Genomic DNA, 14,510 nt, shown 5'->3' with positions numbered 1-14,510 from the left:
AGGTTGTTTCAGTATTGAGGACTCTCAGATCTTTTAGGCTATTGTTGCCCTTGATCCCCACCCAGGGGTAGAAGAAGGTAAGTCCCGACTGCACTTTGGACAGAAGACCTAGAGGACCCAAATTGGATATGGCATTTATGTGCCTTCCCTGAGATCTAGCTTTAGACAACATACAATCTTCCAAAGCAGGAAAGCAACCAAAAGTCCTCCGCAGGTATGATGCCTATGAGCCACAATAATTACCACCATGACATGATAACCCTACAATTAAAATAATCGTACACATATCCTGAGAGTAACCAATAGTTCTATGACCAAACTTAAAGCCTGTTCAACAAGAAAAACATCATCCCTGGTACTGGAAACCCATTCCAACCACCTGGGGCTAGTGAAGTCACAGGTACTGGAGGAGAACCTACAACTGTCACTTTACTAAAGGCAGCATAGTCACTAACTACATTATTGTTGTCCTTATACCCAAAGATCAGAATAGTTCTCACTCCTCACCAAGGAAACTTCTCTTTGAAACATATGAAGATTAGTACAGAAATTTACAATTGATCAAAATGCAGACTTGAGGAGTTTAGTGGCAACTGAAACTCCTAAAACACAAATCTTACCCCTACGGTGTAGGGACTGTTTAGAAAGAGGATTTGGAAAGATTGTGTGAGTCAGAAAACCAGGAAGTTTTCTGTGAGGTTGTGTCTGCTATGAATACCAGAAGCTACACACATGAAGCCTCACCTACATGTCTGTCTAAACATGAACTGAACAAGAATGACACCAATAAACACCAGTGTGGAAGAGAGAAAGCTCAGGAGGCATCAACCCTAGACGTAAAACCACAGGTAACTAAAATGCTGAGATTAGGAGAAATAGTCCTCCTCAGGGAAGAGTATGATAACTGGCTATCCAGTATCAAATGGCTAACCTTGAAAATGTATACATACAAGTCATATTACATGGATGGATTAGGCTGTATTTATGCATTATATTTAGAAATATATTTATATGCATGTGTACAAATGAGTACATATATAACAATTTGAGGAGATTATGAATTTTAAAGAGACTAAGAGGTATGCACGAAGGGTTGGAGAAAATTGAAGATACTCATAAGGAATGTCTCTGATGTTGGTCTGGGAATAAAGGGGACCTCATCTAGGTTTTCTCTGTCTAAACATGAGAGGACCTTCTCATGTCATTCCTGGAGTTATCAGGCACAGGCTTGTGGACAAATGAGCTGCTACAACAATAGAAATTCATTAGTTGGTAATAAAAATACAAGTGTATCAGTATCATAAGAAATTCAGAGATCTATACAGCTATCACCTTCCTCATTGAGCTCACTGCAAGGGTGATACTAAACCTTTTAACTTAACCTGAATCACACATGCCTCTGTCATTTTTCTGCCACAGGAATTTTCCTAAAAAGCATCCATAGTCAAATGCTCAGTGTTGAATGCTATTCTACAAAAATACAAGTAGGAACTGATTAGAAGGCCGTGATCTGTCCCTTCTGACTTCTTCACCATGTTCCAAAATCACTGAAGGAGTTCTGAGTAAGGAAAGGAGAAATCCAATAGCAATCTAAATGGACCTAACCACACAGCTGAGCGGCCTGCACCCATGGTTAAGGCTAGCAACATTTCAAGCTCCTAAAACAGACACTTCCTTTGATTTGGGTCAACAAAATGTTCAGATTGTTATCTTATTCTAAGGTAAAACATGTTCTCCACCTCTCTTGTAATTCATGTTGGAGATTCTTATTCTCCAGTTCTACCTATATTCCAATCATGAGTCCACTTGCATGTTATACCACTGTAGTGTAACTCAAAAGCTTCCCATGTGAAATAAATACTTGGTTACCAGCTTATGGCTCCAAGGATTGAAAGTGAATGGATTATGAGTGCTCTGACTCGATAACTAGTTTTATCCATTGCTTTGTTATAATTAGATTGCATTATTGGGAGCTGGTGGAAAGTATGAAGTTAGTGCTATCTGAGGAACTAGGGGAATGCTTCTAAAGACTGTGTCAACTCCCTGGCATATCCTTCTGCCGTAGTATTAAACCTCAACCTGGAATAGCTATGTTTCTAGGGACAACCACATCATGCAAGTTTGTACAAACTGATTCTCAAGCAGATATCTTTAAGGTATTTGGAGATCTCCAGAAATTTTATGTAGTCTGTAACACACTTGCTCCTTGCTATATCTCCAAATTAGCTGCTCAGTAAGTTTCTTATGAATACTGATTAGATTAGTCTACATATTGTTTACACAGGAGACAAATGATTGCCCTCTAAAAACATGCTAACACAACATTACATCCAACTTTAGAGTGGAGAGAAGTTTCTCAGTCTCCACATGGAAAATAGATATGGGTTCTTCAGAAGGAGATGTGGCCCAGAAATACAGGCAACAAATATCACATTTTCATTCCTTTGTGGATCCTAAATATGTTGTGTGCTAACTTTTTGTGTGTACATATACAGGTATGTGTATATGTATGTGTATCTCTTTATGTGTGCATGATCATATATGTGTGTTATGTGTGTACAAATGTATATATGTGTATTAGTGTTTATATATGTATATCGGTGTGACAAAAATACAAGAGAGATTACATTAAAAAATGGATAACAGCAGGAAAGGGAAGGAGAAATGAGGAAGGTCATGGTCAGTGGAAATGGTCAAAATATATGATATACTTGAAAGACACTGCTTTTATGGTGTTTGTATGAAATGAATATACATTAATAAAGAAATTTAATGTGAAGCAAGATTGCTCAGAGGGTAAAGACACTTGTCACAAAGCTTGATGTCAGACCTGAGTTTTATCCCCAGAACCAATACAACAAAAAGAAAGAGTCATGTCCAAGTGGTCTTCTGTCTGCACTTGTGCAGCTACACACATGTAAACATGCATGCATGCATGCACAAAATATGTAATGACCAAAAATGTAATTTAAAAGTAAAAGAATTTATGAAAACAGAAAGAAAAAGCTTGATAAATATTTAGAAGCAGTAAAGAAGTAGAAAAGTCCTCTAGAAGCTAGAAAAAGAAAGAAACTTTCGTAAAGCAGCAAGCTGAAGTGATGTTTTCCTACATCATCAATTCAGCCCACAGAGTCATATGTTGGATACCAGAATTTTGGAACCACAAAAAGATAAATCTCTCATACTCAAGCAACAGGGTTTGTGATAAATTGTTACAGAAAGATAATACTGGTTTCTCTCCTGCATTTTCATTAATACATTTTTCATACCAAAAGACATAAGAAACATTGAACCCATTATTTTTGCTTGGTTCAGAAAACTTTCACATCAGTTTTTCAGGCACACTAGCTCTCAAGCAGAAAGGGGAAGTATGCAGGACCAGGGCTGTGTGTGGTGCTGGCAGATGGTGAGACTCGGAAGAGGTTTTTGTTGGAGGCTGAAGCATTGTGGGAGGATAGCTGAGATACTGCACACAGTAATAATCTGCGATGTCTTCAGTCTGGACACTGCTGATGGTGAGAGTGTAATCTGTCCCAGACCCACTGCCTATGAAGCGATCAGGGATTCCAGTGTCCCGAGTGGATGCCCAGTAGATCAGACGTTTAGGAGCCTGCCCATGTTTCTGCTGTAACCAGATTAAGTGGTTCTTCTTGCTGTTGCTACCAAACAGATTCTGACTGGACTTGCAATTGATGGTGACCTTCTCTCCTACTGACACAGCCCGGGAGGATGGAGACTGGGTCATCACAATATCTCCACAAATACCTGCAATCATCAAAGGACAATGAACATGCACAGATACACAAACACAAATAATGATAGCTGATTTGTCATTTAATATCCTTATAATATCATATTATCAAAGTATTATTATGTAAGAAATATTATGCCCTAGGACACCTTGCAAATTTCTTATATGCCAAGAAGTGACTCTGAAATAATTATAATAGTTTTGAGTTTCTCACCAGACACCCAGAGCAGCAGGGACATGAGAACTTGGGTCTGTGACTCCATCTTGCTTCCCTTGCTGGTCTGATGTTTCTCAGTTCACATTGCAAAGGCCTGGTTTATAAATTCTGAGGTGCTGGGCTGGGCTGGAAGGGCCCATGCAAAGCAGTCAGCAATACAAAAGCAAATGCTGGGGCAGTTTGTGTGAGAGCATCTGGTGTCAATCAACAGCCAAAAATGCCATCACGGAGAGCATGAGCTCCCTGTAAGATATCAGTTTACAGCTTTCTAAGAGAAATCCACTAAGTATTCTAATAGCAGCTGTGGGTTAAAATCCAAGACGTATTGAAACCAGGTGACTTTTGTAGAAATGTGAGGATAGCTTTTTCAGATTGTCAGTACTAGGGAAAAAGAAAACATAAGATATACTAAAAAATTGCAACAAGATAGGAAACAGTAAGAAAACATGCAACAAAACAAGGGAGAAAGAGTGTATGTGTGTTTGTGTTTGTGTGTGTGTGTGTGTGTGTGTGTGTGTGTGTGTGTGTGTGTGTGTGTGAAAATTTGTTATCAGCCATCGGCAAAGACCCTCTTATACTGAGGACAATGAACAGTGTCTCAGACATGGTCTCCAATTTCAGGATAAGCATGGGACAGAGATACAAAGAGCAGCTTAGAATTCGCTCTATGGAAATTTTTGGGGTCATGAATTTAAAACTAGCATCAGAGAAGCTTTAATCTTGAAGCAAATATAAACCCATCAGAAACGAGCAAGTATCCTCCCCATAACTTTGATAACTGAAAGATGGCTCTAAATTTGGGGAAATGGGAGAGGAATAAAAGAAACCAAGTTCCTCCAAGAAGTCATGGTTGTAGACAAACACTGCCAAGAGTGTTTATTCCAAAAATGCATATTCCATGGTAACTTAGAAATTAGCTATATTGAAACTAGTTCTAGCTGGTCTTTCTGACATAGTGAACAGATAAAAACCTTGCCAGAAGGGGGCATAGCCATCCTCAAACAAGCAATAATTTTACAAAGACCAATAGACCACTACATCATAGATTGTTGCCATCCAAAGCAAAAAATATTTCTGTATGGATGAAAATCAATAGCAATAACAGAAATCAAAGATCCTTCTAAGATTCAGAGTAGTGAATTATGAAAGTATAGATAAGAAGTATATGGACATAGTATTATGTGTAAAGCACAAGAAAAAAAATGAATAAAATATCATATTAAGTAGTTAAGATTCACATCTGTAATCCCAGAACTGGAGAGACATTAGCGAGAAGATCATAAGATTAAAACTAGCCTGAAGTACAAAGTAAGTTCTAGGTCAGTCTCTGTTATTTCCTATATTAATCAGTTCTGTTGCTTCTGGAAGACACTGTTTCCTTGATGTCATCCATTACTCTGGCTCTCACAATCTTTCCCCCTCTTCTTCCACAGAGATCCCTGAGCCCTCAAGTAGGAGCTTGATGAAGACATTCCCTTTAGCACTGAATGTTCCAAGGTCTCCCACTCTCTGTACTTTGCCTGCTTGTGATTCTCTGTATTAGTTCCTATCCACTGCAGGAAAAGGCTTCTCTGATGGTAGCCGAGCTGGACACTGACCTATAGGTATAACAGAATGTCATTAGGAGTCATTTCATTGCTGTGTTCCTTTAGCAGAACAATAGTATCTAGTATCCACTGGGTAAATGTCCTATCTAGTCTCAGGTCCTTGGCCACAAGAGCAGTAACTGGATTGGGTTTTATCTTATGGAGTAATCATTGAATCTAATTATAGAGACGTTGATTATTCCTATGACTATTCTAGATCACGGAGTTTATAGCTGGATTGGTGGTTATTTTTCTTCTCTGGTAGAATGCAGATTATCTTTCATCATCATGAATACTAGGGGTAAAAGCTCTAATTATGCACCAGCTCAATTTCTCCATATTCAATGAGATATGTAAGGGAGTAAAGAGAGGAGTAAGGGAAGGAATACAGGAAGGGACAGCTAACACTAGGAACCATTTGAGGAATCATATGGAAACCTACTTCAGTAGAAAGAAATCATATGAAATAAATCTAAGTGAAATTGGCATATAACAAAAGAGACAAAACTTCAACTAGACATTGTTCACAATCACGTGAAACCTCTAGTATCAGGAATGGGTTACATCTTAATAAGTTGTTGCTCAGACGGTCCCCATGGAAATCCCAAAAAATTCTGGCTATTGCTTGCTCTCCACAAACTGGTGGCAAAGACTTATTGCTGAAAAGACTTGTTTCTTTTTAATGACAGGCTGAGGGAGAATCACAGAGTGCCTGTGCAAAGTGCACACACACAAACACACACACACACACACACACACACACACAGGCACACACACATACACACACCTGTAACCTTTGACTTTTGGTGCTGTCAAAAGCAGGCAGGGAAGTATGTAGTGTGTATTCTCCACAGATCTCAGACATTCACCATGGGATTATGTATGCTGCTGCAATAAACATGGATTTTATGTCTATTGGTTTTCCTTCAAATAAAAAGATATTTATATCACTTGCACCACCCCAGGCACTCCTTACTTTTGTCTGGCTCTTTTCTCCTTACCCACCAGGAAATTTGAATATTGTTCTCTGAGTCTTCTTTGCAAGTGTGAAATAAAAACTCACCTGCAACTTTGCTTTACTGCTCTGGAATCCTTAGTTCAGCTTCTCAAATGAGGTTCTCTACCCAGTTCCTGGGGTTGCTGATGTTCTGGATTCCTAGCAAGGGCAGAGAAAAGAAATAAAGAGAGTGGGGATGCACGGTGATCTGTGGGATGCTACTGCCATAAATATGTGTTCAGTTCACATACAATAATTGCAGGACCTGTGGTATTTGTACCTGTGATCTTGAGAGAGATTTTACAAGAAGAACCTGTTCTCTGATCAAGATTTCACATGGAAGCAGTGGACAGATATGAGCAAATTCTAAACAGTATTTACAAATCTTGGTCCTTTTAAAAAATTGAATATTTTTAGTTCATAAGTCACAGAAAAGGTTAAATTATTAAATAGATGATTGTATTGCATATGGCATTGAATTTTTTCCCTGGGTGAACGTCTTTCCTTCTTATTTAAGACCCACTGAAGATTTTGAGATAACTCAAACTACACTCTCTCAGTCCATCTTTGGAGACCTGGTCTCTATTTCCTCAGCACTAGGCAGAACTTCTTATGCAGTGATGGAAAAACTATTTAACTTAGGTTCTACATAAACCACTCTAGTCTCCACACCTTTTGAACTATGAGGCTTCCTTGCAGCTGATGTCCATGACTTGTTCAGTAGCAGGGCTAAGGACAAATATCAGAGGGGTGGTGTCTGAGTATGTGGGAGTTTATTACGGCACACAAAGTTAGGAAGTTTCCATACAGATTGGCTTCCATGAACAAATTCTGTCCTGCTTAAGGATTCCCAGGGTCCACCCATGCTGCATCTCTCAGGAGAACCTCTCAGGAAGAGATTCTCTGAATCTATGTGAGAGGATGACATTGGAGAACTCAAAGCAGGCAATCAGAGCTGAGGGCTCTTTAACAATTGTTCCAACATGCAATTAAGATAAACCCATCAGCTTCAACCACTGTAGGTGACATACTAGCAGAGAATTAGAGACAATAGGAGTGCCTTCTTTATCTTTTTTAAATTTTCATGTCTATGGATGTTTTGGCTGAATGCATGTCTGTGCATGACCTGTTTACCTGGTGCCTACAGAAGCCAGGAGAGGGAGTCAGAGCTTCTACAATTGGAGTTAGAGATTACTATGTGCTACCACCATGTAGATACTGGGAACTGAACTTAGACCTTCTGAAAGAGCAGCCAGTGGGTTCTCTTAGACAATGAGAATCTCTCTAGACCCACAAATGCCTTCTGAATAAAGAGAAATGACTTTAAAGAAGTGAAAAATCCCCTTAAAGGAGTAGAGGAAAGGACAAACAAGAAATTGGAATAAATCAATAAACTCCTTAAAGAAAGCCAAGAAAACCAAGGAAAAAAACAATTAAAGATTTGAAACAAACAGTTCATGTCGTGAATATTGAAAGAGAAGCAATAAAGAAGACATAAACAGAGGGGATGCTAGAAATAGCAAATCTGACTAAACAAAATGGAGCTACAGATGCAAGGATAACCAACAGAATAAAAGAGATGGAAGAGAGACTCTCTAGTGTGTGGGATACAACAGAGGAAATAAATCCATCAATCAAAGAAAACACTAAAGCCAAAAAAGTAATAACAAAAAAGGACCAGGAAATATGGGACACCATGAAAAGACCAAACCTAAAAATAATAGGGATAGAAGAAAAAGAAGAAGAAGAAGAAGAAGAAGAAGAAGAAGAAGAAGAAGAAGAAGAAGAATTCCAGCTCAAGGCAAAAAAACAAACAAACAAACAAAAAAAACAAAAACAAACAAAAAAACGTATTCAACAAAATCAAAGAAGAAAAAGTTCCTAACCCAAAGAACATGTCTATGAAGATACAAGAAGCTTACAGAACACCAAATAAACTAGACTCCCTCAACACATAATAATCAAACCAAAAAAGCATACAGAATAAAGAAAATATATTAAGAGCAGCAAAGGAAAAAGGCCACATGACTTATAAAAGGCACAACCATTAGAATAACATCTGAATTCTCATTAGAGAATCTGAAAGCATGAAGGTCCTGGATAGACATAATGCAGACGCTAAAAGACCACAGATGCTAGCCTAGACTATTATACCAAGCAAAACATTCAATCACCATACATGGAGTACACAAGATATTCCAAGACAAAACCAGATTTAAACAATATCTATCCACAAATCCAGCCCTACAAAAAGCACAAGAATGAAAAATCCAAGCTAAGGAAGTTGGATGCACCCACACAAATACAGATAAACTCAGAGTTGCAAATACCAAAGAAGGGAAATACCACCAAAAACATAACAGGAATTAACAATCACTGGTCATTAGTATTTATTAATATGAATACAAATAATTTGCATATAAAAAGACATAGGATAACAGAATGAATAAGAAAATGGGATCATTCCTTCTCCTGCATACAAGAAACATAAATTCAACTTCAAAGACAGACATTATCTCAGAGTAAAGGTTGGGAAAAGACTTTCCAATCAAATGGACCTAAGAAGCAAGCTGGTATAGCTATTCTAATATCTAAAAAAATAGACTTCAACCTAAAATTAATCAAAATCTTTCAATAAGGACATTAAATGTTCATCACAGGAAAAAAATCCATCAAGATGAAGTCTCAATATTGAACATCTATGACCCAAATACAAGGGCAACCACTCACATAAAAGAAATATTACTAAAGCTTAAATTATATATATCAAGGCCCACACACTAATGGTGGGAGACATCAACAATGAACTCTCACCAATGGACATGTCTGCCAGACAGAAACTTGACAGAGAAATGAGGGAAATAACAGATGCTATTACTCAAATGGACTTAACAGACATCTATATAACACTTCACCCAATACAAAAGAATATACCTTCTTCTCAGCACAACATGGAATCTTCTCTGAAACTGACAGTATACTGGGTCACAGAGCAAATCTCAACAGATACAAAAAAATAGTATAACCCCCTGCATCTTATCAGATCACCATGGCTTAAAGTTAGAATTCAACAACAACACAAATTACAGAAAGCCTACAAATTCATGGAAACTGAATAATGTACAACTCCTTCACCAATGGACCAAGGAAGAAATAACAAAAGAAATCAAAGAATTCCTAGAATTCAATGAAAATGAATGCACAACACACCCAAACATATGGGAAACTATGAAAACACTGCTGAGTAGAAAATTGATAACACTAAATGTCCACATAAAGAAGTGGTAGAAATCTCACACTAGTTACTTAACAGCACACTTGAAGCACTCCTGAAAGCTCTAGAACAAAATGAAGCAAAATCGCCCTTGAGGAATAGATGCCAGGAAATATTCAAACTGAGGGCTGAAATCAATAAAATAGAACCAAAGAGAACAATACAAAGAATCAATGAAACAAAGAGTTGGTTCTTTGAGAAAATCAACAAGATAGACTAGTCCTTATCCAAACTAACCAAAAGGCAGAGATATCACCAAATTAACAAAATCAGAAATGAAAAGGGAGACATAAACAGACAATGAGTAAATCCAGAGAATCATCAGGTCATACATCAAAACCTATACTTCATAAACTTTTAAAATCTAAAAGAAATGGACAATTTACTGGATAGGGACCACATATCAAAATTAAATCAAGAGCAGATAAACAATATAAATAAACATATAACCCGTAAGGAAATAGAAATAGTCATTAAAAGACTCCCAACCAAAAATATGTCAGGATCAGATTAAATCAGGACAGGGTTCTACCAGAATTTCAAAGAAGAGCAAATACCAATACCCCTGAAATTGTTCCACACAATAGAAACAGAAGGAACAATGGCAAATTCTTTTTATGAGACTACAGTTACCCTGATACTCAAACCAAACAAAGATGCAACTGGGAATGAGAATTACAGAATAATCTCCCTCATGAACATTGATGCAAAAATACTCAATAAAATACTGGCACACAAAATCCTAGAACACATCAAAAGCCTTATCCACGAAGACCAAGTAGGCTTCTTCCCAGAGACAGAAGGATGGTTCATCATATGAAAATATGTCAATGTAATACACCATATAAACAAACTGAAAGAAAAAAACCACATTATCATCTCATTAGATGCTGAAAAAGCCTTTGTAAGAAACCCAACACCCCTTCATGATAAAGGTGAGATCAGGAATACAAGAAACATACCTAAATGTAATAAGGGCAATTTATAGCAAGCCAACAGCCAACATCAAATTAAATGGGGTAGAAACTCAAAGCTATTCCACTAAAATGGGGAACAAGAGAAGGCTGTCCAGTATCCCCATATCTATTTAGTATAGTACTTGGGGTTCTAGCTAGAGCAATAAGACAACAAGAGGAGATCAAGGGTATACAAATTGGAAAGGAAGAAGACCAACTTTTGCTATTTACAGATGATATAGTATCATCAAGTGACCCCAAAAATTCTACCAGGGAACTTTTACACCTGATAAACACCTTTAGTCAAATGGCAAGATACAAGATTAGCTCAAAAAAAAAAATCAATAGCTGTCCTTATACAAATGATAAAAGGGCCACAAATGAAATCAGAGAAACAGTACCCTTTACAATAGCTACAAATAATATAAAATATTTTGGGGTAACTCTAACTAAGGAAATGAAAGACTTGTATGACAAGAACTATAAGTCTTTAACAGAAAGAAATTGAAGAAGGTATCAGAAAATGGAAAGATCTCCCATGTTCATAGATAGACAGAAATAACATGGCAATTTTAACAAAAGCAATCTACAGGTTCAATAAAATCCCCATCAAAATCCCAACACAATTCTTCACAGACCCAGAAAGATCAATACTCAAATCCATGTGAAAAAAAACAACCAAAAAAAAAACAAGATAGCTAAAACAATTATTCAATAAAGCAGCTTCTGAAGGCATCACCATCCCTGACCTTAAGCTCTATTTCTTATACAGGTATAGAAATAAAAAAACCAGCTTGGTATTGACATAAAAACCTGATCATTGGACCTGTGTAATAATATTGAAAACCCTGACATTAACCCACACACCTGATTTTTGACAAAGAAAAAACTGAATAATGGGGAAAAAAAGCATCCTCAACAAATGTTGCTTTCATAACTGGATGTCAATATGTAGAAGGGTACACATAGATCCATATTTATTCCCATGCACATAACTTAAGTCCAAGTTGATCAAAGACCTCAACATATATCCGTTTATACAGATCCTGATAGAAGAGAAAAGAGATATTATAACCATTAATGCATTGGCACAGGAGACCTATTCAAAAATACATCACTAGCAGCAGAGACACTGAGAGCAATAATTAACAAATGGGACCTCCTGAAACAAAGAAGCTTCTATAAGGCAAAGGCCACAATAAACAAGACAAAATGAGAGCCCACAGAATGGGAAAAGATCTTCACCCACCCTCCATCTGACAGAGTGCTGATCTCCAAAATGTATAAAGAACTCAAGAAACTAGAAATCAAAATAATGAACACTCTAATTAAAAAGTGGGCTACAGAGCTAAAGAGAGAATTCTTAATAGAACAACCTCAAATGGCCAAAAAAAAAAAAAAGTAATTGCTTAACATCCTTAGTTATCAAAGATATGCAAATGAAAACAATTCTGAGATACCATCTTACACCTGTCAGAATGGCTAAGATCAAAAACACTGGAGAGAGCTCATGTTGGTGGGAATGCATACTTGTACAGCCACTTTGGAAATCAGTATGGTGGTTTCTCAGAAAATTGGCAATGAATATTCCTCAAGACCCAGCTATATCATTCTTGGTCATATACCCAAAGACATGTTTATATCTGTTCACAGACATGGTGGTAGAACTACCTCAGAATAATAAACCTTGTGTATCAATAAACATGTTGAGTGAAAACAGAAAGTAGCAAAGTGAAAGAAATTAAAATGGAATAAAGGACAAAGGACAGAAGAGAAAAATGGGGAGGGATGGAGGATAGGGAGGAAAATGGGAGGGAGGGAGAGAAAGAGAAGTAGAGGGAAGGGAAAGAGAAAAGGAAAATGTAAGAATCAGAAGAGAGCAGAAAGAACATAGTGTATGAATAAAGGGAGGGGTAAAGAAGGAAAATCCGAAGGCAAATTAAAAAATTTTGGTCCAATTATTTACCGTACTTGATCAAAATTTCCAAGCATTGAAATTTCTTCTTTCCTAAGACTTTGAAAAATCACTGCAAACTACTGAGCTGAAATTTCTACACCGGTTATTGACCAAGGGTTCAAAGACAGGTCCAGAGTTCATTCCATGGATTTACCTATCATCTTTTTAATATCATTGCAAATGTAAGCCAACTAGAAACTTGGCACTACCCTTCTAAATGTAAGAGACTGAAAAGAATGGTATGAAAAGTAGAAAATGTAAAGAAAGAGTGAAAAAGTAAGATTTCCTCAGGAAGTCATGTTATAATCCAACACTGACAAATTTTTCACTTTTTCTAAAAGTTCACATCCTAGAACTCAGGTACTAAATAGGTGGTTTATGTAACTGAATTTGTAGACCATAAAACATGTCCTAAAACAAAAGATTAAGAAAGCATGTTAACCAAATATTACTTAAAAGAAGAATGATTTTGAGAAATTTCTGACAATACAGACCTCTGTTACATAAATGGACTTCACTTTAGCCTTGATAATGAACACAAAACATGCACACTTTATACTACACATGTCAACATATCATGTGACACTTCAAATGAGACCCTGGCTTAGATTTCAGACTATTGCATGTTGTATTATTCATTGCAGTCTTTTTGCTGAACATACAAGACTTTCTGCTCTAATAAAAACAGTAATTTAGTTGCCTACCATTATTGCTAACCATGAAAGTATCGATTTCATACATCTTTGGGTTCTATAGTGTTAAAATGGCTAACACTACCTGTTGCTGTGTAAGTTGATGATTTAACTTACATGAAAATTGGTTAAATGGTGTAGCTTGGGATTAGGAAAGAATTTGAAAAAGATCCTAAGCATACTTCTGCCACTTTCTCTAATGTATTCATGTGAAGTGGGATTCTCAACACCAATGATTATAAAATCAAAATATCTACTGACTCTATAATATTTTGAAGTTGTGCAACAAGTATGAAATCAAATATTCAGACAAGATCAATTTCATTTGTAAAATTAAGCAAGCACATCCATGTCACTAACACACAGGTTTCATTTTATCACTCATAAACAATATGATAGTATAACAAAATGGTTTTAAAACGTATTTTCTCATAATTTTTATCAGTTAATATTTATCTTCTATGTCTACTTTATAAACCTATATGCCTGATGTTGCACTAAAGTTTCACAAGTGATATTGATTGCACCATGCAGACTCAAATATACCCTGCCTAGGTTATAGTTGTGGTTGTAAGTCTCTGACACAATACTAATTCCCTACTGTGATCAAGGACTGTAAACTTGAAAAACTCAGAGATGTGCATCTTGGAAAAGGTGCTAGAAATTATTCTGTTGAGCTGTTGTGCTCCACATTGGGATGATGCAGAAACGCAAAAAGGCTCATGTAGAAGTGGAGGATGACTGGGAAGAAAACCTTCCATGATCATGGCTGTGCAACATTGGTTGTGCATCAGCAATGGTAGAAAAATCACTAAATGAAAAGGAGCTGGACATGGTGTCATAGAATCCAGCAGTCAGAGGGAAGGCATAGGTTGGCTGTGTGTTCAGGGTCACTGGACACTAGATAGTGATTTCCAGGTAAGCTGCAAATATATAGACTTTTTACTCCTCCGATTAAGAAGATAGCAAAAAATGAAAGAAGGCAGGAAGAGAATGTAGCAATGTTGTGAAACATACAATAGAGAAAGATGTGAGTATTGGATGAGGAGAAAAGAACAGCTAATGAGAATAAGACTGTGG

At 36.9% G+C, this 14,510-nt stretch overlaps 1 gene segment (V, D, J or C); it reads right to left on the bottom strand.

Annotated features, from left to right (window-relative positions):
- Positions 1 to 3,322: 3,322 nt before the first annotated feature.
- LOC118575230 lies at positions 3,323 to 4,020 on the bottom strand. The segment is given in 2 exon segments: positions 3,323 to 3,765; positions 3,966 to 4,020. Coding segments are annotated over 2 exon segments (492 nt in total).
- Between the last annotated feature and the right edge of the window lie 10,490 nt (positions 4,021 to 14,510).

This window comes from Onychomys torridus, unplaced genomic scaffold, assembly GCF_903995425.1.
Source record: "Onychomys torridus unplaced genomic scaffold, mOncTor1.1, whole genome shotgun sequence".
NCBI classification, from domain to species: domain Eukaryota; kingdom Metazoa; phylum Chordata; class Mammalia; order Rodentia; family Cricetidae; genus Onychomys; species Onychomys torridus.
Note: the sequence above shows the minus strand (reverse complement) of the source record. Positions and strands in the feature narration are given on the sequence as shown.